Source organism: Hippocampus guttulatus, chromosome 1 (genome assembly GCF_054856545.1).
Source record: "Hippocampus guttulatus isolate MCC_2025c chromosome 1, RoL_Hgut_1.0, whole genome shotgun sequence".
Taxonomy (NCBI): Eukaryota; Metazoa; Chordata; class Actinopteri; order Syngnathiformes; family Syngnathidae; genus Hippocampus; species Hippocampus guttulatus.
In genome coordinates, this window is record NC_141261.1 from 3,684,015 (window position 1) to 3,710,155 (window position 26,141).

General features: G+C 43.2%; 2 protein-coding genes across 2 annotated transcripts; both read left to right on the forward strand.

Annotated features, from left to right (window-relative positions):
* On the forward strand, positions 1-14,328 carry LOC147210080 (uncharacterized). The gene is made up of 10 exons (XM_086104704.1): positions 1-331; positions 2,121-2,182; positions 2,584-2,808; positions 5,529-5,585; positions 5,760-5,861; positions 6,510-6,521; positions 10,876-10,962; positions 11,593-11,665; positions 12,965-13,060; positions 13,162-14,328. The coding sequence occupies exons 1-10, from the start codon at positions 199-201 to the stop codon at positions 13,338-13,340; spliced, it is 1,026 nt and encodes a 341-aa protein (XP_085960830.1). The 5' UTR covers positions 1-198; the 3' UTR covers positions 13,341-14,328.
* An 8,774-nt stretch (positions 14,329-23,102) lies between these two features.
* On the forward strand, positions 23,103-26,025 carry irx7 (iroquois homeobox 7). The gene is made up of 2 exons (XM_086130004.1): positions 23,103-23,329; positions 25,104-26,025. Exons 1-2 carry the CDS (start codon positions 23,135-23,137, stop codon positions 25,806-25,808), a joined length of 900 nt encoding a protein of 299 aa, XP_085986130.1. The 5' UTR covers positions 23,103-23,134; the 3' UTR covers positions 25,809-26,025.
* Positions 26,026-26,141: the final 116 nt, after the last annotated feature.

The following is a 26,141-nucleotide window of genomic DNA, read 5'->3' on the forward strand; positions in this document are numbered from 1 at the left end:
CAGATCAGGAAGGGGTTAAAAATGAACTGGAGGAGGCGCAGCGGCAACAGCAGTCAGCTCGCTAGCTTGGGTGGAGTGGAATGTTGACATGAAGAGCCGCAAATTAGCCGAGCAGACGGCTCTTGCGTGAAAAAAAGCAAGCGCAAAAAATAGCGTCCCAAGTGTCTTAAATTCGTAGTAATAACCGCTATAGCTAAGATGAGCGAAGTGAGCGAGGAGTCGTTGCTGGATTACTTCTACTCCACTGCGGGCAGCTCAGGCAAAGTGAGAAATGCAGACATACTGAAGACCTTTAAGCCTTTTATTGGTCACACTGATGTGCAGTTGCGTGGTAAGTGACATGGTGGTCTAGTTAAGTTAGCAAAACATGACTAGCACGGCAGAGTTCATACTGTATGATATCTCCCGTCAGTGTCAAAAACGGTTATCACATCTATTCTGCTCAATTTGAAAGTTTATTTTACAAGTATTACTCATCTTGTTTTAACTCGCTCTTTTGTTTAGTTAATTAAGACCAAAAAAGTACATGAATAAAACTTCCATGGAGAAGAATAGCGACAGTGTCGTTTCCTCCCACATGTAGGGTACTTGAACCCCTCCGCAGTTGCTGCGATGCACGGGAGGGGCTACGTCGTGACGTCATCTCCCGCCATGGGCCAAATCATATCTGAGTAGGGGGACAAGTACAGAAATTGTTGTGTCAAACTGGCTGGTAAAAGTTCAAGTACTGATTTCTCTCTTTTACTTAAAAAAAGGACCAACTAAAAATGGTGTTGGGCAGAGAACTACAAAGCACTTTTTAAGAAAAAAAATCCTACTAATGCCCTCTTTATGACATATAACATTATCAAATAGTACTCACTAAAAGGCATGTCCAAACATTAAGTTCGCCTGTTAAATTAAAGGTTTGCAAATATAACTTTATGTTTGAATCAACCCTACAGAACTGTTGTAAGAATTATATGCTAACAGCAGTAGTTATCCAAGACTGTTTCACAATTCTCTTCTCCTATATCTATTTTTTTATCTTAATCTGGGGCTGAAAGGCAAACATGTCAAGCTTGCCAAACAAATGTTGATCCAGGGTGACCTTGCGCTTTTGCCACATGTGGTCCAGATGTGACGTCAGTGCCATCTGACGTGGCCGACCGGTGATTAGAGAAATGCTTCCCACCACGTAGTGAAATGTCTGCCCGAACATGTGGTTGCCTCTTCTCGTGTTGTAAATTTGATGATTGTATTTTAATCACAATTAAGTCCACACGCATGACAGGATTTAGACCTCTAATAAGAGTGTGTGTGTGGCTGGAAAAGTGAAAAGTGGGGCATGTTGGGAAATGAAGGAACTGGGGGGGGGGGGGGGGGGAGCGGCACATGGATATTTAGTTTTCGGTCAATAGATAACTGGACATGTGACTTGCTGTCAGGAGCATGTAATGTTGGTGTGAAACACACGTGCGTCGCTGCTTCCTGTTGTTGTGAATCACCACCAGTGAGTATCCTTTGTGTCCACACTGGAAAGAGGAAACTCCTTTATTGTCCACATAGGAATGCACGCAAATATTTTCCCAGCGATCTCACAGCTAACCAATGGTCCAATATTTGGATATGAGTCTTGACCCGCCGGATGTTTGTTCGTTTGAAAAAGGCCTTTTTTTGGGCAACATGGCCACACTGCCCCGCTAGCTGTCTGTCTGTCTCGTTAGCTAGCTGTTGCTCTTCAAAACAAACTACAAAGCAAATCTTCAAGACATAGAAACATGACCTTATTTATACACACATTTGATCAAATTTACACATGACTGTCAACACTCTTTAAGAGTCGCAATTTGATACATCATACCCAACTAACACTGCTAAGGGTCAAATAAAACGTGATCTCAAGTGGGTTGGTCTGATCCATGAAACTCCAGGGCTGAAAATGAGTTCCATTTCAGCCCTGGTATCTACTGTAGTGTGTTATTAGTAGAATGTCTTTATCAATATTGTTTTATGTCTGGACCTGATTTCTTCCACCAGCTTCACAAAGTGCTTATATAATGTTATTATGTAACATTGTGGGCTGTGGATACGCTAAAGTTAGCCAGAATTAGATGGTTTTTTTTTCCATGTCCTTGCAGCTAAATACAGAGAAGAATTCAAGGTCATTATTGACCGAATTGCTGTGGTCAAGTCCGAAAACGTGAGTACTCTTGCCGTGATGAAGTGTTTGCTCGATCTGTTGATTTTTTTTTTCTAACGTTCATCCCTCTATTAAAAAAACCCCCCTGCACATTACTGTATTTCAAATTTACAGTGCAAAAATGCACAAACCTTAAATTGATTATGATTCAGTTACTGTTTTGGTCCCATATCAAAATAGCTGTTCATTTTTAATTTGATAGTCGATTCATCGATTGCTCCACCTCTGTACACACCAGAAATGGTTTTTAAGCTAATATTTGCCATTATTATGACTTGACTACTGTGCTATCAGTCAGTTGCAGCGGTGGTGTTTAACTGCACTGCTCATTTTTACTTTTTCAACTCCTCTCATCTAGCGTCATGTGATGAAGCATGGCCTCTGTTGTTTGTCTATTGCAGGGAGAGAAGTATCTTTTCCTCAAGAAGAAATACAGGCAGCTGCTGCAAGCGCGAGACAAAGACAAAACTGACCTGCCTGATGTGGACGGGCAGAGACATTTGAGTTCCACCGCAGTGCCAGCAACAGCACCATGGGAGGTAACAGACTCCTCCCCTCGTGCCCCCCAGGAGAGGGAATGTCGGGATGAGCTGATTTCATGCAGCGAGCCAGACAGTGCTACAGAGGTGAATTGAAAATGATTCTTTTCTACGTTACATTTGGTGCTCAAAGAAAGTCAGCATCCTCAATCTGTCTGAGTCAAATGCTTGGGGATGCTTGGGGTCATTCAGACGAGTAGACTAGCCGACTTGTTGACTTTGCTACTCCACAATGATGTATTGAGCATGACGTCGACTTGTCACTAATCACGTTTTTGGCTTGAGGAGGATGTCGAGTCCCTTGCTGCAACAGCTGGCGTGCTTTTAGTTTGAAGGCTTAACTTTGTAAGTGTTGCAGAGCAAACTGAGAGGGCTTGCATCGTGAAATGATCTGCCTTGCCTTCTGTTTGAACTCTTTGATACACAATACAACACAAACTAAAGTTGACGGAGAACGGGGCATCATTCCATCACACGCAAAGAGGTCCGTGATTATGCCACAAATTCCCACCATGCAGAAGAGGTTTCCCTATTTGGCCAAGTTGTGTAAACATTTCCTGGCTATCCCAGCGCCAGTAACATTGAGTGAAATTATTATTGAGGGAGGACATGTTGCCATTTATTTGGAGAACTGTTTGCTCTCTGCTGAGCTACGCAAAGCACATTTATCGAATGTGGCGTAATGCTTGTTAAAGATATTTTTTTTTTTCTGAGGGATCAGATGTGATGTGAAATTGTACGCCACATTAGAAGTTTGAAAGAAAATCCGTCATTCTCCTCTTTTTGGTGTTTTTAGTGGTTGTTTGCTTCAACAGTTTGAGAGAGGACTTCTAACTGTTTCTGAGTACCGCATTTGCAATTTAAAATAATAATAATAATACATTTTATTTATAAGCGCCTTTCAAGACACCCAATGACACTTTACAATAACAAAAAACACAAAACAATACGGGTCACATAACTGATTTCATCGTGTCAGAAATTGTCCAATTTTTATACTCAGGATGAACCCTGCAACGTACTCTCTTGACTGGGTTAAATACCAGCAATACCACCATCATCTACTAGGTGGCGCCAAATTAATTGGCTGTGTTATTTTAAAAAATGTTTGTAAGTAATGTAATGTAAGTGCCAGAGGCCTGACTGAGTGAGTGGAGGAAGGGCAATGGGAGGCAAAGGGAGCCACAATCTGCATTTAAATTAATCCTCCTGCTAATATGATAAGCAGCAACATGTTGGACCTCATTAGAAAGATAAAAATAATTTGTGCCTGTTAAAAGAGATTCACACACATTCACCGCAAAGATATACAGTCTGGACCTCAGGAGCCTGTGTGTGTGTGTGTGTGTGTGTGTGTGTGTGCGTGCGTGTGTGTGTGTGTGTGTGTGTGTGTGTGATCATATTAAATGTGTTTATCATATTAGTCAGAAAATTGTGCTCTCTTTATGACAGCCATTATTGACCATTGGCTATCCAGAACAACAAAGGTTGTAAATTTCTCCCTCACTGGATTATCATTTCTGGTCCTTTTACTGTAAGGCCACATTGCCATGAGAACTGTCTTTTAATTTAATTTTTTTTCCATTGTAGTTCACACAAGTCACTGCTCATGTATAAATCTAATTGATCGTAATCTAGAGTGAATGTGGTCAACTAATTATGTCTGGGTTTTTTTAAATTTAGATGACAGAAATCACTGTAAAATTACACATTTATTCTGAAGAGAATATATTGTAGGCCAGCTATTTGGACAATTAACTCTTGAAAAGCAAACTAGAAGGTTCTAATCTAACCTATGACCCAAAATGTCTTACTATTCTAATACAAATGTGTATCACAAATCAAAGTCCAGTGTACTGATTTTTGTAGAGAAATAGGAGCATGTACATGGCAGTAAAAGCAATCCAGCTGGCAACCAGCGCCCACAATCAGAGTTTATGCCACATATTTATGTCTCTTTTAATCCACAAATAAAAAGGCTTTGATGCAACACATTGTATGCTTTAGTACAGTAATGTGCTACACTAAAAACATGAAATAGATAAATGTTTAGTTTGTTAGATTTGTTGACACAGTTCTTTTATTTCATAAAAAATATTGTCTTCAAACCAGTAAACACACTGCAAGCACACTGGAATTTTAAAAACAAGCTGCTGGAAACATAGTTTATTGTAGTTTATTGTTCTGCTAAGTGTAGAACTATCGCAATTCACTGTCACCATCAAATAGCCAAACATTCGATTGAAACATGTTAAGCACAAAAGTCTCTCAACAACTGTCAAAAAAGCCACTCCCCATTACTTTTAATAAAACAAGTACTTACAACTCTGGATAATAAACATTGTTCTAAGCAATAAAAGTGGAATGTTTCAAAACTGAGTTCTGTATAAATTCTACCAACATAGAAAAGGTGGCATCAAAGTCAAAGCGGCAATTTTCCAGCTTTTGAAGTCTTGGTACCATAAGAGGGATTGGATTGGATTGGATAAACTTTATTGTCAAATGTACTGTATGTGTAACTCTTACTTGTGATTGCTCGCCAATTTATACTGGAAGCATTTTTTTTTTTTTTTTTTTAAGGGTTTTACACTTCAGGCATGTTGTTTGATATTAATAGTTAAGTGGATTGTTAGTCATTACCCTTCATGTGTGAAACGTCTCGCTGTCTGACACCCTTCAGTAAGCAGCAGGATGACTTCAAGCCAGCATGACACACCAGTGTGTGTGTGTGTGTGTGTGTGTGTGCTGTTGGTTATGGCTGATTGTGTCATACTTTTAGTCATCTTTGACTTTTGTCTAACTTGCAGTGTGAGTCTGAGCAGGACGAGGAGTCGACGGGTAGCATGGGTTCTGCTGCAGTTGCCGTAAGTCCATTGTTTCACTTTTTCTCATTCTTATTGTAGAACTGCTATCTCAAATGTGACACTGTGGTTATTTGAGCTGTCTTACTTTTGAGTTTGGGTTAGATCTTGAGAGAAAAATGTTTCAAGAATTGAAAAAAAAATTGACAAAAGATCCATTTTTTTTCTCCGTTCCAGCTGGACCCTTTAGAAAAAGAGTGGATCTACTTTGCAGCTGGCGCTCGAGTTCCTGACCTCTGTCAGCTGCTTCGACAGGACCCATCACTTGCCAACAAGAAGGTATCGTTCATATCATAAAAGAAAAGTCTGATGTCAACCTGTTTGACTACCACTGAACCTGGTGGAGAATAAATTGTAACAGCCAGACGACAATCCATGTTTCAAACCGACTTCCATGTTGCTAAACAAAATAACCCAAAGCAAATTAATTAATTAAATAAATAAATAGTTTAAGGATGACATTGTGAACCACACCCATGAGAAATTATCACAGTTAACTAGTTTGTTGTACATATGGCAACAGTAGACAAATTCACGATAATGAATAGCTAGTTAGCACGCCAGTGCAGGTCAAACCTAGTTGGCTACTTGTTGTTCAAATTTACCAAGCTTTCCTTTTGTTTGTTTGTTTGTTTGTTTGTTGAACATATAAACAGACAATAGCAATTTTGCAGGAAGTAAAGGGAAGTAAAATTGTAAACAAACTTATGTTGTTTCTTTTGTTGTTGTTTTTCCATTGTTCAAAGCTATGTACAGTAGCAATCAGTCATAAATATTTAGCCACTTACGGCTATATACTTTACATGATGTTGCCTCAAGGGGAATGTCAGTTGGAGCAGGCCACATTGTGAATGAAACAGTGTAAATAAAACCAATGTTGTGCCAATACTTAGCTAACATTTTCTCTTATGTTTTGTATCCAAACAGGACTTCACATCGGTGAGTATTTGATCGCATGCTGTCAAGAAATTATACTACTTTATATATTTTGCAACCAGCCCCTCATAATTCGCAAAGCACAACAAAAATAGTCCTTTATGGATATGTTCTCGAGAGGAATGTATTTGTAATTATTCCGACTCTAATTATTGTGGTGAGTTGTATGCTATGTAGCATGTACGCAGTCTCTCCTCTCCTCAATTGCTAGGTCAACAACTTGACACGTCACCAAGAAGGAGAGGTTATCACAAGTCATGAACTGATCAATTAAAAACATAATGCAAAACTACATTCAAAATAAAGAAAACATATTTGAACTTTCTGGAAAATATTGAAACTCTGTTGGGTTCTACAAAGATTTTACTCCTTAATTTTTTTTGAAATTACTGTAATGGAGAAAGGTTCATAGTCATGGGTGCACATAAGTCAAAACAACTTCTTACAAATTCACGACAGTGTAAGACTCTCTTAAACCTAAATTGAATGGAACCGTAGAATGATGTAAGCGCGAATACTTTTATGTCTTTTACTAGTCACTGTTTTAATGTGTTCAAACATGAAAAGTAGTTGTGGAGTAATATTTTTGCAGTGTGTCGTAGGTTTTATATGTTGGTAATTTCAATTCTTGCTGTGTCTGTTTTCCTCTCCTCATGCCCTTAATTATCACCGTATTCATCAGGGGGTAAGTTTCTGTTCTCGTGAACTATTTATGCCTCTCAAGTTCTTCCTCTATTTATGAATGATTTCCTCTGGAATACAGTACTAGCGGGAACACGATGCTTGCCTGCCCATAGACCTGTGATCTGCTTGTGTAACTTTCATATGGTCATTCTGAGTTTTTTTATTCCCCCCTCTTAATGGTATTCCGAGAAGGCAGTGTTAAAACATCCAGATCATGCATTTCAAAGGTCCACTATCAGAAGGATTATGAAAGATAGCTTTTTAGCTCCCGTGCCCCCCTCCCCACCCCTTGACAACCCAAATCCTTTTATTTGTCTCCCTGTGCGCTTAAGAGATTGGAGCTCATGTTTGTTGTCCCTCCCCAATGTCACAGTTCTCACACTGTCCTGCAGTCACCGCGGACCACCTTCTAAGCCACCGCAGTCCCCTCCCAGACAAGATAGCACGACCGCCATTGAAGTGCACGGAGATGAGGGGGGGGGGGGGGGTCATGGATTAAGGAGAGTCTTAATTCCCCACAAAGACTTCACCTATTTAAAGATAATCTGAAAGTAATAGAGCAGGCTGGGATTAATTGTACAACAATGTCGCTTGTGTCCCTGGGAAGGTGCTAAATCCCCTTTGCTTCGCTTTGATGTTCCCTTTTAGCTTCCTGGTTTGTAGCGAGGAAGATGCTTTTTCCACAGGTAGCATCCACACTATGTAGTGGCAAAAGAGGTCACATGACTCGTGAGAACCAGATCAGAATGGGGTTTTTTTTTTGAAGAACTAAGAGTTTCCCATTGATGACCAAATCGTTATTTTGCGATGGGGTGATGGGTTTTTTTTTCTTAAAGTTTGCAGGTAAACTTGTTTGAAAGCGCCCTCATGTCATTTCTTTCTGTCTCTGCTCCCATCATGACGTGGACCCCGCACCCTGCCGGGACCCGCTCTTTCTTCCGTGCCACAGTTTGTAAGTACATCATCTGCCCATCACTCCTCTTCATCTTCCTCCTTGCGTTGAACCTTTTTAGCGGGACTCGCCGCGCGGGGGGAGGGTGTCCCATAGCCATCCCTCAAGTGTTCAGGCAGATGAGAGGCTGGGTGGGGGGTTCCCGGAACCCAAAACGAGTGACGCAGGAAGGGGAGACGCTGTATCCTGTTCAGGCTCGTCAGTCACTTTTTCCCACTAGGAGACCTCCTGACAAACGGTGCTTTGGCCAATCAGTCCCGTGTTGTGACAGCGGGCCGACAATAGAGATGGCGATCCTAGATTCAGGCTATAGCTCTGGCGCTCTGTCTCCTGTGTACCTCCTAGCACATGACAGGACTCCTGTTTTTTTCAAAAGCCCAAACAATAGCACCACAGAGCGATCAAACCTGGTACGGAGGGCCTTGGTGGGGTAGAATGATCGTCTTTCAACCTTAATTTGTCCCTTGTCACCATGTCGAGTTGTTCTTGAGCAAGATACAGAATCACTGTTCGCTCCTGGTGCTGCGTCATCGGTGTGTGAATGAGCTGTTACTTTCCCATCGTGACTACATACAGGTATTCCATTAATCGTTGTGTGAGCGGAGTCACAGTGTAAGTGAGCTTTGAATAACTTGAAAAGCGCTGTCCAAATGAAGCCTGATCACTTCTACCGAGGCCACACTTTTGGCAAAAGTGGTACCAGAACAGCACTCACTGGATTATGTTTGCAAGTTAGGACTGTTAAAATATGACAAAGCTGTGATGCATTTGTTGTGTGACTATATTGTGGTGGGCTTTGGAGCCAGGATGTCACGATTCAAGTCCCACTGCGGGCAAATGCCAAAATGGCACCAAATTGTAAAAGAGATGCTCGTCTGTTCCGTGACTACTGTCATGTGCTTTTTCTGATATCAGAAAGTTTGGTATTTTCTTCTCCTTTAGTTATATGGCGCTATATTTTCGTGCCTGTGATTGCTTCAGCAAAAAACAAAAATAACCAAAAACAGTTACAAATTGTGTTGTTTACGCTGTTTTGCTTTGTTTGAGCTTTGGAGCAAACGTGAACGTGTTTTTCAAAGGGGATGTTTCTGGACTTACGGACACCAGTATTGTTGTTGCTTTTTGGTCTTCAAAATACAGATTTTAGAAAGCCCATGTAGAGTTGGATGGTCTCATCTTTACATCACATGTTTCCAAAATATACCGTATAGAAACAAAAGGGGGCGGAAAAACATTTTTTTTCCTTATGAGGTTGGTTCCCTGTAACAGTAATAAAAAAAAACACTTCTTGAATGGTGAACATAATTATTCTGCAGCAAAGTAGCTCTGTAGTAGCATTCCCATGGCACACGTTCAAAGCGCATGTAGCCGACCTGAAAGAGAATACTCTCGTAGAATAACATCACGTCGGCCCTGGACAACCTGACCTGATGAATTCCTTCAAGTCCTTCAAAGAACTTCCATCGAGTCTCCGTCCAGCGGGCTTTATTCACATCTGAGGTTATTTACATTTGTCCCAGAAATAATAAGTCATTCTGATGTGGCTTGTGTATGCTTTCCCGTGTTAAGGGTCCGATTCCGACAGGATGGTTGTGGTTATTTAGCTGACACCTGTTGATAGCCCATAATTACACACCCTAAAGAGTGATGGAAAAACAGAAAGAGATCACAGTCCAACAGGTGGATGTGTGTGTTTTTTTCCCCCGCCACAGACTTGCCTCTATTATTTTCACATTGCATGCCAACATGTGGGCGTACCTTTGTAAAGGCTCGTTATTGCGCTTTGACGTGTGCTGACAGTCATGTCTGGGTGGGGCTCCCCTTTGCGGGTCACACCAACATCATCAATCTTGCCCGCCGTGACAGGTGGCCGGCCCCCACCTACCGTGCGCACAGCGCTGTGTTATTTTGTAATTAGGCTCCGTTGGATGGCAGGAAACCATCCCTCCATTCATCTTCTCCCCTCTCGAGCGCAGCTGGTTTAACTGGCGGCCAATAAGAAACTGCGATGACAACTTTGTAGCCGCACCGCATGCATGTTGGCGCGCAATGTTTCTTAACATTATGACAGAGAAGCGCCTCATATGAAGGAGTCGGCCTGTGTGTGTGCGACCACCAAAGTCACCCAGGCGTGCCTTTGTGGGGCAACAGAGACCGGCATGAAAATGTTCCCACCAAGGTTATTGTAGTTCACAAAAATGCACTGAAATAACCAGAAGTAAAATTGGAGTTAAAAAAAATAAATAAATGAAGCCTATCTCAAGTATCCGTCTTTCTGTGCGTATGGTATTTTAGTACGTTAATCTACTGTATTTTTCAAAAAATGGCCCTTCAACAAATATAGCAAAAACTTCCACAATACTTCTTGTAGCTTTTTAAAACTTTTGACAAATACCCTGTGCAAAAAAAGAAAAGCTTATCCTCAGACGAATCAAAACTAAACTAAAACAATGCATTTTTGAGAAAATATAAACAACCCATCCCACTATAGAGAAAAGCAATCACTACTGATTGAATTTGAAAAACAGAAGTCAAAGCGCAATGAAAACTAACACTAGCAAAGGATCCCAAACTAGAATAAACCTGGTTCAAATGTCCAAAAACGTCTAAATGAAAAAAGAGGTTATCAGCGTGAACGACAGCCGACCATATTGGATTGCTCTATGTCCAAAATGATCTCCTTGAGCACATCATTTGAGGACTTTTTGTTGTTTCCCACAGACTGCTCTGCACTGGGCCGCCAAACACGGCAACGAGGACATGGCAACTCTGATCGCAAATGCGGGTGCTGATGTCAACACCAAATCGGTGAGTTTCTTTTCTCTCCTCGATCATCATTGTTAGGGTGCCGGCAAGATAAAAAAAAAAACACTTTTTGCTGCTTTTTAGTACATGAGGGATCATAATCAAAAGATCCTATGGAGTTTTTCTTATTATGTTGCTCCTTTGCAGTCCAATCATTGATCTCTTCATCTCGCTCTCTCTCACTCTTCCAGCATGTGAGTATCCCTGTCGTGTGGCACAGCATATGTCTGCGGACAGGCTGACTTCTCCGTGACGTTGCGCTCCTCTGCGATCTTAGCGAAGATCCAGCTGTGAAAATGCACGATGGGAGAGCGGGCGCTCGGATAATAAATCATCACATCATGTCACGTTAATTGTCTCCCATAACAGGGCGTCCGTGTCCCAGCATGCACTGCTCTGAAACGATGCAATTTTCAACCAATTACCTGGCAATTATGTTTTTATCATTATTTGGTGTTTCCACAAGCTTTTCTAATTTGTATTTTCTTTCCTCGCTGTTTGCGTTGGCTGCCGGGGACTCTGGGGAAACTCCAGGGGGTAGGTAGTCCGAAACACTCCTCTCATTACCTTTGCACCCAGGAGGAATGTCGCCACTGTTCCCTCGACTCATCCACATTATCTCCTCTTCCACAGGGTTATACACCTTTACACATCGCAGCGCTGCATGGGCATCGGAAAATTCTTGATCTGCTTGTAGGAACTTATGGTAAAAAAAATAAATAAAATTAAAAAATCCCAACAGAGGAACTTGGCCCCTAATTAAAACTCAGCTACGATCAGTGCTTCTTAATTGTCTTTTTTCCACATCCCCCGGAAGAAGAAAACATTTCATGCCACCCCACCCCCCCCCCCCCCCAACTCTCTGCCACAAGTATAGATCGTATTGTCTGTCGATAAAATTGTTAAAAGTACACCTCTGCATAACATTGTGTCCTTATTAACATTCAAGAAATTTGTCGGTTGAACTGTGCCTTGCTCAAAAGCACCTGGACAGTCGGACTCAGGCTGAAACCATGACCTTCCAGCTCCAAAGCCCAAGTCCATAGATATGCAAAAACAAAAACGAGTCTTGCACCTCGAGAGCACACATTACTCCAGAATAAGCGACGAGGAAAAACAAAATGTTGCCGGGAATACAGAATGGGAGTGAAATTTAGTTGTGAGCGTATCTGCCTCACATTCGAGAGGTCCCAATTTCGAACTTTGTCTCTGGCTCGCTTGTTCCACAAAAAAACATAATGACTCAAATTCATGAATTATTTCTTGCCAATAGTGGCGTCGACAACTGCTTCCCAAACTGTCAACAGTCCAAAAGTTTTTTTTTTAATGATGTTATAAAGAAAGTTGGAAGAAGATGTAAATGAGAACAAAGTGAACACCAACATTTCAAATGACACCAAACGTACAACAGTGGTTACAAGGTTAAGAGACGAGATAGCACTGATTCCTACTATGCTAGCTCTCTGTTTGCAGATTGGGAGCCGCACACGCTTCTCACCGCTTTGTCTCAACTGTGTCTGCACAAATAAGTTGCCACGTAGCCGTCGACGACTCCAATCGTAATCAGCGTATCTTACTACAGCTAATTAGTGGAATGTTGCTTATTTGGAGGGCATGTGGAGAAAAATCTAGAGCAAGGGTAGGGAACTCCAGTTCCTCGAGAGCCATATCCTGCCTGTTTTAGATCCCTTCCTACTCCAACACACCTGATTCAACTGTTCATGATTGTTTCCGGGCCTCTCCGGGGCTTGCTGATGGTTTGAATCAGGTGTGTTGGAGTAGGGAGGGATCTAAAATAGGCAGGATATGACTCTCGAGGAACTGGAGTTCCCTACACTTGATCTAGAGGTAGAAAAATAAGATGACTGTAATTTTGGAATCAATCTTAGTTTTAGTCAGCATAAAAATCGAAATCAACAGATTTTTGTTTTTCAAATTTGATCCCCAGTGATGTTTTCGTATCAAGCTTATTTCATCGACACTGATTGATAAACGTTTCCATCAGGTGCGAAGGAGAATTTGAGGGATTACAGTGGCCACCTTGCCTTGCATTATCTCAACCCCAAAGAAGCAGACGGTCCTGAGGAGGACTGTGAGCTGCGTGAGTAGCCCCTTACTTTCACACCACAAGGGGACTACACGGTACTCTTCAGTCTGTGAAATATCACATTAGTGTCTCCAACGATTTGCTCTCTTTCACAGCGGCAGAATTTCAAGTGTCCCAGGCCAGAGAGCGTAACAGGAACCGGAAGTTGGCGTCACTCTTCCACTCCAAAAAGAAATGGGGCTCCGCTGAAGACCTGGCACCCATCGAGGAAGAGAGGACGACGTCGCATCAGCTCGCTCTTCCCGCCTTTAGACCCAGGAAGTTCTCCCGCTGAGGGACGACGGACAGTCAGGACCGTTGCGCAAGTTCAAATCAGCTTTTACAGCTTTTCTTACTTGTGAATGCGGGTTTTGCTGTTACACACTTAATTGTCGTTTTCTTGTAAATCGATATCCTCCACACACTCAAGCCGCTTCCACGCGTATTGTGTTGCCATGTTTTATGACCATAGCAGTATTGACACTTGCTTTATATATAGCTCAGGATCATTTTCACGTTTCAAGATTGCTGTTGTGTTTCTGTTTACACTTTAAAACCCTAAAACCAAAAGTAGCTTTTATTCGCAAAAGCTAAATAACTACCTAAAAAGTGAATGCTTTATTACTTTAGATTTAAGTAACTGCAGATTTGATACAAAGCTACCACTACCTGCACAGACAGGAGCTGAGTTCATTTTAAATCTTGTGTGCTGGAAATCACTTAAATGTTATTATTTCATGCCTATGTTGACCTTTTTTTTCCCGTGCACTTAAATGAGATGAGAAAAAACATATTTCGATGAAAATGAGCTGGGTGCAGCGTGAGTAGTTACTTTTTAAACTTTGAATTCTTAGTTGCTTTGAACGTTGCCATCCAGGGGTTTAAAGACTTGAGACAAGAAGATAATCTGTTCACATTACACAAATTGTAACCTGTCAAACCACTAGTGTGAGTGACGTTTCCAGACATTGACACCATCCAAAAATCTGCAAAGTTTGATGCCAGTTAATGGCTCAAGGCAGCCATTTGGAGCGCAGACACAGGTTTTATCATATGACTTGTTCTGAAAATTCACATTTTCAGGCTGGCATCTTCTAATTAAGTGCCTTACCTGCGTTTAACGCTTGGTTTAACTTGCCAATGCCATTTGCAGTGTTCCATTGCCAATTTATATTTCAAAGGGAATTCTGTCCCTTGCCGTCTGTGACTTGTATCCGCCATGACTTTAATGTTTGAACAGTCTAGGCATATTGTTTATGGATATTAAACTATTTTATACTTAACTCACCCCTTATTGTGTTTCCAAAATCATATCTGCTGAAATGGGCTACACACGCACAGATTTTTTTCACATTTTACCCATTTCTTAAAATGTGAGAAACACTGCACATGATGAGGGGACATAAGTGTGTCCTGACTGCTCTTGTAGTGTGCGGTGTACTCAGGACCAACAAAGCACACCACGTACATAACGAATAAAGTTTTGTTCAGTTTGCTTGTTTTCTCGATTATCCATTGGAAACATGCCGTTGAATTATGGCAAAAGGTACTGTCATTGGCAGATGAAAATACAACGCCATCCCACTGTCTCTCTCCAGGTGACAAATCAAACTTTGAATCATTTGTGTAATGGTTGCAATAAATGTAAACCGATTGGTCATGCCTAGCGAGGGAAATACTCGGATGCTACGGTAACGTAGCAACAGAACTTAATTCAACAAAAAGGACGCCAGCTTGCGTTGTGTGAGTGTGTCTCACTCCTTGCAACCTTCAAAGAGGGTGCCGGCTGCTGACTTGGTGGCGCGGGTCTCCTAAGCCCGTGGTGGCGCGGCTAAGTTGCCCTGATTGGTGGGGTTTGGACAGCGCAGGAGTCACCACCGTTACACCGATACCCAACACACACAACAAAATAACACGATAAAATTCAAATACCACATTGACTGTAATGCACTTGACTTCGGAGTCAGCCAATCCTCCATTGAGCATCTCCAGTTGGTCCAGAATGCTGCTGCTCGCCACTTGACTTGTACTCATAAGAGGGAGCACATAACTCCTACTCTGGCATCCCTTCACTGGCTCCCTATACACTTGAGAGTTCTTTTTAAGTTCCTATTATTGATTTTCAAATCTTTAAATGGCCTCGCTCCACCTTACCTCTCTGAGCTCCTCCGCCCCTGCACACCTGACCGTGCCTCAGGTTTGTGGACCAGACATTATTCGAGGCACCAAGAACTAAGCGAAGGCTCAGAGGGGATCGAGCCTTTTCCGTTGCTAGTCCCTCTCTTTGGAATGGCCTCCCACTGAACGCTCGGCAAGCCCCCTCGCTCATCTCAAAACAAATTTTTATTCTTTGGCTTTTGATTCAGCATGAGGCTTGATTTTTAGTTGGACTGCTTTTGTGCTTTCTACTGTCATTTATTGTTTTATCGGTTGTTGTTGTACGAATTTTCTTTGCTCCATGTACAGCACTTAACTATTGGGTTATATGGCAGGATGGATTTTTTTTTATAAAATACGACAAATATGTTCAAACTGATAAATATAATCGTTTTTAGCAAATGATCATTAACTTAGAATTGTTTGGCTGCAACACATACTAAAACAGCCCTCTCAGCAACTGCCCGGCATCACCACTGAAAAGTCCATCTCGACACACTCAACCAAAGTAACCGAGAGAGTGCGAGGCGTCACCACCTCTTCAAGATACTTGATAAACTGTATTTGTGTGGCGTGGCGGCGGCCAAGTCTCGCTCGCTTTGCACTAGTAGCTGACGTCATTACGCTGGTGTGCGTACACTGCTGTATTCAAGTGCGTCATGGAAACTCAACAACTCTTAGTGTTGTTGCAGTTACAATTTAGAAAGACGCCCTTCAGAACAGAAACTCGGCACCACTTGCTTTCACGTGAATCGGTGCTCGGTAGTACCGACCCAAATGCATCCATACGGTAAAAAGTACCATCTTCGGTACGCCATCTCCATGTAAATGGCGCTTGCGCAACACCGCCTCCGACGGTCCTTTTACTACCACAGATGGAGTAAATATGGGCTCTGCTAACTCTCCATACGGCTTTAGCTCTTAATTCCTGATTAGTTGAAAAGGGCAGCACTTGCTGTCGGGATCTCGGGATATCAGACGACACCAAGGGCGGATGGGGGCAAGTGTTTTTGTGCCTCATTTTTGAAGCGGGGATGTTGGCGGGATAAGAGGGAGTTTCTGTAATAGATACTTATCTTACTGCCTTCAAGCCCCTCAAACAAAGTCCCCCTCTGAAGAGATTATAACCCAGGGAGGCACATTAACTCTAATCCCATGCTTTGAGGCCTCACGCCCCCCGTACCACCCTCTGCCCCATTTATTCCATCCCTTCTGTTGTTTGGGGAGAGGGGGGCCCCACCTTGTTTCTGGTGCTTGTAGGAGCAAGGCCTGTGGGTACACGACGCTCATGTGCATGCGTGCGTGTGTGTGTGTGGTGGGGGGGGGGGGGGGTGGAGTGACTGCTGCTGTTTCTATAGCCCGCTGACTCCAGTGAAAAGCACTGAGAGCCGCATACTGCTGTGTAACTGATTCCTCTCTCTGAAGAGATTAGGCACTACATTGTCGCTTCGGTTGCTCATTTCCATGAGAGCGCAGCCTCCCGCCAGCGCTCCTCTCGCCTTTGTTATTTCCACTCAGAAAACACAGGGCCCGATGTCCCGGGCTTCCTCGTTGTCATTGTCTCACAAATTGACCCCAAATGTAGATGTCACGTCACAGATGCCCAATAACCTCATTAGTGCCTGGGGAGAATGCATATGCGCGTGAACTTCACTTTGTTGTGTTTAAGCACCGCGTGGATTTGACAGGAGCCGTTAAGATTTTGCTTCGACATGATGGATACCAAATGCTGCTCCTCTGCTGAGAATTACCGGTGATACCATTTATGACTTCATGAGGAAACCAACAACAAAAATGGACACTTTTTATCTGAAAAGTGTCTCAAATGAGTGGCGTTGTTTGCAACATAAGTACAAAGCAAGCCGGTTTGGTTATCCGGCACTCACAGAGAGACTCACAAAGTACAAGAAAGTCTTTGTGGAATTCTTGCCTGACTAGTTGGGTGGTACAGCTTTTTTAAAGAGGCAGCTCTTAAACTTAACAGAAGTGTCTTCCACAATTTGAGTGCGGTGGCCCATCGTTTTTGTAGTCTCGTGTGAGCGGCAGGAAGCAAAAGTCTGAGGGAACACCAGCACCCAATTCCAATTTAATTCCCCGTCTCGTTTCAATGCACCTTTTCATGGATGCCATGAAATAGCTATTTATTCTGCCAACAATTGGACAGAAAGCATTATAAATGAATAGTACAAAAAAATCCATAATATTTAGGTTGTCTGTCTTAAATTCAAATTAAATTAAAGTGTAACTTCTTCAAGTACATGCGTATTACAGTGTTTGTCAGTCGTTTTTGCAGAATGGCGTGAATGGTGATAGATTTGACATCTTTATGCGAAAGACAAAATGTTTGGCTTTGTTGCTCGTGTAAACAGACTCTTTTGAAAAAGAATGCTTTTTCTTCACCCAACGAGTTTCAGCGGGATGACGTCACGATAACAGTGAAGTTCATCAAATTTGTCGGGTTCAAACAACGACCGCATTTGCACTGTATTTCACGTCGTTTAAATCCAATTGATGTGTTTTACGTCTCGCATGCATGCGCGTGTTCCCTTCTCTGCAGAGTTACACCAAAAAAAGGAAGTGGTTTCAGAACCTCCCGTCCGGTTATGAAATGATATTCCACCGACAGCAGTCGCGGTCGGCCATCGCCTCCCCAACCAATGGCGCCTGTCACTCACCCAGCGGAGGGCCGTCAATCAGCCCGCACCCTGGGGGAGGGGGGGGGGGCGGCGGACCTCGGGCCGGCCCCAAACAAAGACATACTTACATTTGCAAGCGCTTTCAACGGCACTAGTATTTTGAAAGAATGATAGAGTGGTACTGATAAGAGCAATGACAAAGGACAAAGAGTGGAAGGGGGGGTCTTCTGGTGGTGGTCGTGGGAGGGGGTAAGATAGTCAAGAAGTGGGAAGCCATGATAACATTCACACTTTGCTTACATCTCCCCATTTGTGCCGTCGCCCCAGGAAAATCCCATTAAGCGGCACAATTGGATATTTGTCGTAAAGCATTTCATGTAAATGACGGCCACGATAATCGCGCCATTGATCTCTGCGTTTTTCCTGAAATGCTCCCATCCAGAAAGTCATCATCGAATGTAGCCGGCCATCAACATGAATCGTGTGCGAAGCACCTCTCTCGGTACGCGCGTCCCGTGAAAAATAAACTAACGAGGCGAAGGTGTTGACAACTCTTGTGGATTGTCGCTTGAGACATTTGTTCTTCCGCTCTCACCTGCTGACGGGCGCTTCTATTTACACATTTTAACCCTTTGTCAGCCACCTTTAACGGGCTCCACATGTCCAAACCCGTTGTCCCAGTGACCCATGATGGACATCTTGGACAATATTGTGATAAGCGATGTGTGCGTAGACCAAAAAGTCATGTCAAAACATTTCCACAAAATTCCATTTCATTAGTCAAGAACCATAGAATGTTTTTGTTTCTAACTAACTATAACTGTGTACATCAAGGATGGTACACTCTGAGCGGCCCCCGATTAAAAAAAAAAAAATCTCTATCTATCGATCCATCGATATATATATATATATATATACAGTATATATCTATATAGGGGGTGAAGTTGATTCCAAACATGTTACCTTTACCACGGATTCACCTATTCACCAACTTTTTTTGTTTTTTTATTTTTGCTAGTTTTATTTTTTTGAATTACACATTTGCGGGCTGGCACATATTTTGTCTACTCATTCATTCAATCATTTTCCGATCTGCTTTATCCTCACAAGGGTCGCGGGGGGTGCTGGAGCCTATCCCAGCTGTCTTCAGGCAGTTGGCGGGGGACACCGCGAACCGGTTGCCAGCCAATCGCAGGGCACACAGAGACGAACAACCATCAGCGCTCACACTCACACCTCGGGACAATTTGGAGTGTTCCATTAGCCTGCCATGCATGTTTTTGGAATGTGGGAGGAAACCGGAATACCCGGAGAAATCCCACACAAGGAGAGAACATGCAAACTCCACACAGGGAAGCCGGAGCAGGGATTGAACCCGAGGCCTCTGCACTGTGAGGTCAATGCACTAACCATCAGACCCACCGGGCCGCCCTATTTTGTCTAATTTTACGCTAGCTCATTTCATTTTCAAGAAGCCACAGCTACGTCGTGCGCACGCTCTAACTATTTTGCGCACACAATGCGCACGAAGTAGTAATTCCTGCCCACAAAGTAGTTCCCCGTGCTTACATCATAGTGACAGCGTGTGCACAAAGTAGTTTTGTATCAGTAGTAATTTTATCAATACCACAAGGGATATTAAGTGATGCAACACTTTCTGTGTGTTATCTCCGGGGGGAAGTCTTCCCAGGGACAACCCCCTTTAAATCCTTTGAGCTATCTTGTATGTTATCACATCAAGCCGGGAGAACAATCAAGATTCCATTTGGTCACATCCCTCCCCCTGCCCCTCCACTACCGCCTATCCCCCCCCCTACCCCCCGCCCCCCCCCCCCCTAACCCTGCAAACGAGCGACATCCTAACAGCAAACAACGCTGCTCTGACCCGTCGGATCAGCGCCGACACCTGCATTGTAGCCCCAAAGAGGAAGGGGATGAAAAGAAGAGTCAGAGCACGGGACAAAGACGCCCGCCCGGAGCTTGTTTGTCTTGAGATGTTTTTTCTCCTGATGCCATAAGCCTCCCTCTCTTCTTCGTCTGCTTCGCTTTTGCACTCCACTTGGCTATTGTTGTCTCTGTACAAATTTGCTGGAGGGTTTTGGGGGCCGTCCTCAAATAAATCCCCCGTTTCTTCCAACGAAACCACTTTTTTTTTTTTTTCACCTCAGGATCGTACCGACAGCATCGTGTCTTTTACTTGCTCCCGTAACATGTTGTGCTGATGAAGCTCGATTTGCAATGCAGGTCCATGTTTCCAATTCTAAATGTCTTTTTTACACTTTAAACAATATGTGTATGTACGTACGGTACATTTAAGTGACTGATTTCCAATCTGGCTGTGTTTACATTAGGTGGGAGTTATACTTAAAGTTCCCGGCCCAATTTTTTTCTTGTCTTTGTAATTTTTTTTTTTTTTTTTAACATTCGATGTCCATGTCCATTTCAAATGACGCATATGATTCACAATGCATATAAACCAACCTGCAGTCCAGATGCCCAAGTTGCACTCACAAGCATCATCATCCCAAAGTGACAACAGGGAAGTAAACAAACCATAAATAATGCAAATATTAAACATCCAACACTGTTCAATTGGCCTCCCGCCTCGGATTTAAATGAGGGTAATCTCTGCATCACTTTACTGGCCGCCATTTGCAATTGAAATTAGGGAATAAAAATACAATTTAAAGTGTACCGAAAAATTGTAAAAGTTCAAGGCACGTGTATTGTACATATAAATTTGATATAATAATCCTGGTCTGTAAGTGTAGCACCGGAATGAATTGCTTCAGTTGATTTCTCTACAAAGCGCTGCGTGTGTTGTTATAAAATGGCATTTGAGATGTGACGGGTTCCTGCGTAGCAAGGACTTTGCGACTTAAAATGTGGCCCTGAGCCCTCCTTCTGTCCTGCTCCAAATAAAACCAAATTGGATGCAGTTGGAGTCCTATTTCCTCATTGGTTTAAGCCGCTCGCTGATGCTAGTGGAGGCTTCGTCGATGCTACCAAAATAGCCCCACAGTTCGCGCCAGCACTCGAGTCCGGTTCCTCTTTCCTTTTCATGCCTAAATCGAGCTCCTGATTCCCACTTGACTTTGCAGACTCAGGCCATCGAGCTCTTGGCTGTTTATTTTCATTTATTTTGAAAAATGTTCATGTATTTCATCGGTTTACAGGGATAAAGAAAAAGAATCGGAGATTATTTCGCACGCCACTCGAGTGTTTTGTGTCTAAATTCAAACGGAACCAGCACAGTGGACCTGTTAGGCGCCGCTGAAAGCCAAGTACAAAAAAGAGCAAAAGTATTGGGACATTTCTCCATCCATCCATCCATCCATCCATTTTCCGAACCGCTTGATCCTCACTAGGGTCGCGGGGGGTGCCGGAGCCTATCCCAGCCGTCATCGGGCAGTAGGCGGGGGACACCCTGAATCAGTTGCCAGCCAATCGCAGGGCACACAGAGACGAACAACCATTCACGCCCACACTCACACCTAGGGACAATTTAGAGCGTCCAATCAGCCTACCATGCATGTTTTTGGAATGCGGGAGGAAACCGGAGCACCCGGAGAAAACCCACGCAGGCCCGGGGAGAACATGCAAACTCCACACAGGGAGGCCGGAGCTGGAATTGAACCCTGTACCTCTGCACTGTGAAGCCGACGTGCTAACCACTGGACTACCGGGCCGCCTGACATTTCTCCAATGTTATGGAATTTTCTTTGTAAAATCGCCTTGCGACAGTGTTCTCACAAGTTGGACGCGTGCCATTGTCCAACATGACTTGACAAGAGGATGGTTTAAGTTTAAGAAGTCTTTGTGCTTCAATAATTGGTTAATGTCCCATGTTAACATGAACGTTTGCTTCCATCCAACCTTTGCTGACATCTTGGTTGAATTGATCTCCCCTCTGGGAAACTCAAGTATTTATGAAACAGAATACCATATAATGTAAAGGTAGTTGTTCCAAATCCTTGTCTGAACTTTTAATTTATTTCATAGAAATTTTATTTTGGTTCTATGTATCTGTTACAGCTGTCATGTAATGTGTTACATTATTATTTGACATGATAAAGCAATTGCTTGTTCAATTTTTTTCAAGCAAAAATATCAATTGTATGTTAATAAAAAAGTAAGGATAAAGTCTGGGTAAATATTTTGAGTCATATATTAAGTCAGACAATGAAATCAAATCACTCCGTCACTTCACACTGCAGCAAGCTGTCGACATGAGACATGTCAATGGTTTGTGAGCGTGTTTGTGTGTGTGTGTGTGGGGGGGGGGGGGGGGGGGGGGTCTTTGACAGAAGTGCAAACTTGCTCCCACCAAACACACACACACACTCACACATATGCACACACACACACACGCACAGACACATTTGCATCTGTTATCTGCCAATTATCATATACATAGTCTACACCTGTTTCCCCTAACCTGCTTTCATTAAGACAACAAAAGCCGACCTGCAACACACCAAAAGAAACACTTTGTTTACTCCACAAATACTGTAGTAGGAATCATTTCAATATAAGACGTCTGTGCGGCAAAGTCATACACTTCAATTTTGTCACGTTATGCAAAAAGTGCTGTGATCCACAATTGGTTCGTGCAGCGTTGTGACTACATTTGGGAACCCTCACCCACCATCTTTTTTTTTTTTTTTCCGGGGGACGTGTCAATAGTCATTAAAAAAGCTGTGTAATACAAAAAGAACAACAACCACATCTGAGTATTTATTTAAATCTCGGACATTTATATTAATACAAATGTGTTTGATGTGATACGAGATGTGAGTACGTAAAATACTTCCGGATTAACAGGATAGGTAGATAAATAAATAGTCTTTCTCCGATCCTTAGAAAGGACAGCAAAATATTGAGATAACCACAAACCAAAGTAGTGCTCTCATTTAAAAAAAAAACATAACGTAACTAAACTTCTGGTCTCGGTTTTTGATGTCCAGTGCATCGATGCACACAGACGACAACGATAAAGTATCAAATCAAATCCAATATAATGTTGACCTTTTTAATGCTTCTAGAAACAAAGGTTGAATTTGCGCGTCCAAACACTAAAAGGACCAGCAGAGCTTTGATGGGATTTAGTGAAAGCTTGACCTGTCAGTCAACACCAGTTGTGCCCCACCACTACTGACCCCCCCCCCCCGCGCAAAACCCCACCACCTCCTCCTCATCCCTCCTGGGCAGCTGGCTGGATATAAGCCCACGCACGTCCCCTCAGCAGCCCCACAACGCTTGTTCTCATCACCACTCAGCACGCAGGGAAAAAAAAATGCCCGCCTCGCCGCCCGACTTTGGCGCTTTCTTTGCGGACCGCAGCATGGGGCTGATGGCCGTGGGACACCCCGGCTCCGGCCCTGCCTATCTGGGGGCCCAGCAGCTCCCCGTCACCTATTCAGGACTACACGGATACAACTTGATCCCCTTGGCGGTCCACCATCATCACCACAGACACGTCACGCACATGGTGAGTAATTTACCTTCTCATTTATTTTTCTGGCAATGTTATACTTTTCCTCCTGTAAATTTTCCAACGAAACTGTCAACTTTTACTTCGCTTTTATTCCTTACCTTAGTGGGAAAGAAAATCCTCATGACGTCATCCAACTAAAAAATTTTTCCGATTAGTATACTTAATGTCTGAAAATTACTTTTGATACTGAGCACATGTGATACTTTTACTCAGTTATGACTTTCAAGTCAGATCGAAGTTGTATTTTGGCATTTATGGTAGTTTTCCTTGAACTACGGTAGTAATTGTATGTAGCAAATAAACAGAATGTGAAAACCAATCGCATGGGTTGAAACTCCTCAAAATGATGCAGCTCAGCCAATAAAATGCAAGATGGTTCATTGGTCCAAATGCCACATAAGTGCTTTAAAAAAAAACTCAATTCCTATGGCGGCGTAACCCAAGTTAGATTTGTATGTAAAACAGTTTTGCTTATAAATATGAAGCAAATTAACTGAAAAGCTGTGAATCAGGAAGCACATTTTGGAATTTCTACATCTGCCCCCCCCCCCCAATAACCTCAAACAATGCCAAGAAAACAAAATTGGGGAGCAACTCCAAGTTTTAAAAGTATTCATACTAAATAGTAATGTAAAAACTTCACTAAACGAGACTAAGTTACGGAAATATCTCAATTCCAATCAGTTATCTTGAGATTTTTTGAGCACAATGAGGTGCCGCCGCATTGGAAAGCACTCTGAATATACTTTTCCAAAAAGTGCACTCACAAAGTTATGGAATCCAGTTGTACAAATGCAGAAAGAACATTATACAGAAGATTCCCAAATCAAAATTCTTGCTTTGCCAAAAGCAAACGGCTTGAAAAAAAAAAAGTCCATTTCATCAGCAAAAGCAAATGTGTTCCACTTCACGATGAGATTTTTCCCACCGTTTCAATCCAGTGTTGAATATTTTGTTGCAGCTAGTCTATATGTTGTATGTAAAGGTACAGAGATTATTCCAGCAGTATTCATTGTTGAGTTTTACACTAAACGTGAGGGACGTATCTTGAAGTTTCTGCATAGTCCAATTACAATGTAAACAAAAAGTTGAAGCACAGATAGGTCTCTTCTAAAAGCTCTGTTAGCGTGTGGACAAAAGGTTTAAAATGCAGAGAAATATAAATGCTCAAGTGGACGTGATCTTATAATGATGATTATAGTAATGAGAGGATCTTGCGCAAAATGCCCGAATCAATGTTAAACAATAGACGTCGTGTTCGTTTTCAGCAGGCGTTCTTGAGACCTTTTGTACGTCCTGTTCTGAAAAAACGGGGGAAAAAAAATCGTACGAGTTCCTTCCTATTGCCCGGTGCTTGACCAATAATGACATGGATAATCGTTTTTAAAAAAAAAAATCATTATTCTACGTCCATGTCCATATACTGTACCGTGATCCCCCTCCATTTGCAGCTGATAGGCTGCCTCAAATCGCCAAAAATTGAGACTATTTCTCCCTCAAGGGTTTACTATTGCCTCCCGAAGCAACTAAAGTGTTCGACTTCTTCCTTTCATAACTTTGCTGCTGTGAATCGGGAATTTCTCCATTGCGAGACTAATAAAGGTTTTCTTATCTTATCTTAAAGACTACTTTTGATACGATACGATATGAAGCTCCTCAGCTCACTTCAACATATTCCGATTCAAGATGGCGACAAAGCACTACTTTTATTGCTATTGCAACGCAATATGTGCCGGCCTACATGTCACGAACTGCGTTTCATTACCAGGGCAACGCCTTTGACCTGAAGACCGCCGCCTCCCCTTACCATCATGCGTTGCTGGCCCGCGGGGGCCCCTTCTTCCCGCCCTACCGACCCGGCCCGACGGAGGAGCCCGGGCGAGGCGGGGCCAAGGTGGCCACCCGCGAGAGCACGGGGGCGCTGAAGGCGTGGCTGGGCGAGCACCTGAAGAACCCGTACCCCACCAAGGGCGAGAAGGTCATGCTGGCCATCATTACCAAGATGAGCCTGACGCAGGTCTCCACCTGGTTCGCCAACGCGCGGCGCCGCCTCAAGAAGGAGAACCGCGTCAGCTGGGCCTCCTCCAGGTCCAAGTCGGACGAAGAAGATGAGGAGCAGGAGAGTGAGGATGAAGAGGAGGAGGAGGAGGAGGGGCCTCTGAGGAGGTGCGACGCAGACGCCCGGGACGAGACGGCGCGGCCGGTCGTCGAGAGTTTGCCGGCGGACGCGGGGGTGGCATCGCAGGACGGGGCTGAGGGAGTGCGCCTGCAGGTCCATCACACACCCTCACCTCAGGAGAGCAAAGACACTCCAAAGCCCAAAATATGGTCGCTGGCCGAGACCGCCACATCGGAGTCAGTGAAGAAACCAGCAGAGCGCACGTACCAGTCTGCCGAGAGGATTTGGGCCGAGTGGGCGTCCAGAGGCGCACGTCTGCTGCCCGCCTATTACACTGCCCACGAAATCCACTAACGACCCCCCCCCTCCCCCACCCTTCAATATTGATGCACTTTAGCCTCTCAGACGACAGGGATTGGAGCTCAACCCTGGAAATCTGTTTACAGACCAAAGATGTTTTTTATGTAAATAAATGTAGATGTATTTTTTCCAACAAACCTGTAAATTATGTTTCCTGTTGTCTGCTGATGGAGGAATATTTTTACTTAAATAAAACCCGATTTAGGAGCAATTTCAGACCTGTTTTCTGTGTATTCCGCTCTTGTATCATAATCTTGTATCCGTCTGCACATTGTAATGAGATTTGAATTAATAACTGTCAAATTTACTTTTGAACTTGGAGGGCTG

What these genes read in the sequence shown, in the direction of transcription:
- LOC147210080 (XM_086104704.1), top strand. Translation starts at nt 199, where the DNA reads ATGAGCGAAGTGAGCGAGGAGTCGTTGCTGGATTACTTCTACTCCACT. An exon ending in TGGGTTCTGCTGCAGTTGCC is followed by an intron (nt 5,586 to 5,759) that starts GTAAGTCCATTG and finishes TCTCCGTTCCAG; the next exon opens with CTGGACCCTTTAGAAAAAGA. An exon ending in CTGATGTCAACACCAAATCG is followed by an intron (nt 10,963 to 11,592) that starts GTGAGTTTCTTT and finishes CCTCTTCCACAG; the next exon opens with GGTTATACACCTTTACACAT.
- irx7 (XM_086130004.1), top strand. Translation starts at nt 23,135, where the DNA reads ATGCCCGCCTCGCCGCCCGACTTTGGCGCTTTCTTTGCGGACCGCAGC. An exon ending in ACAGACACGTCACGCACATG is followed by an intron (nt 23,330 to 25,103) that starts GTGAGTAATTTA and finishes TTTCATTACCAG; the next exon opens with GGCAACGCCTTTGACCTGAA.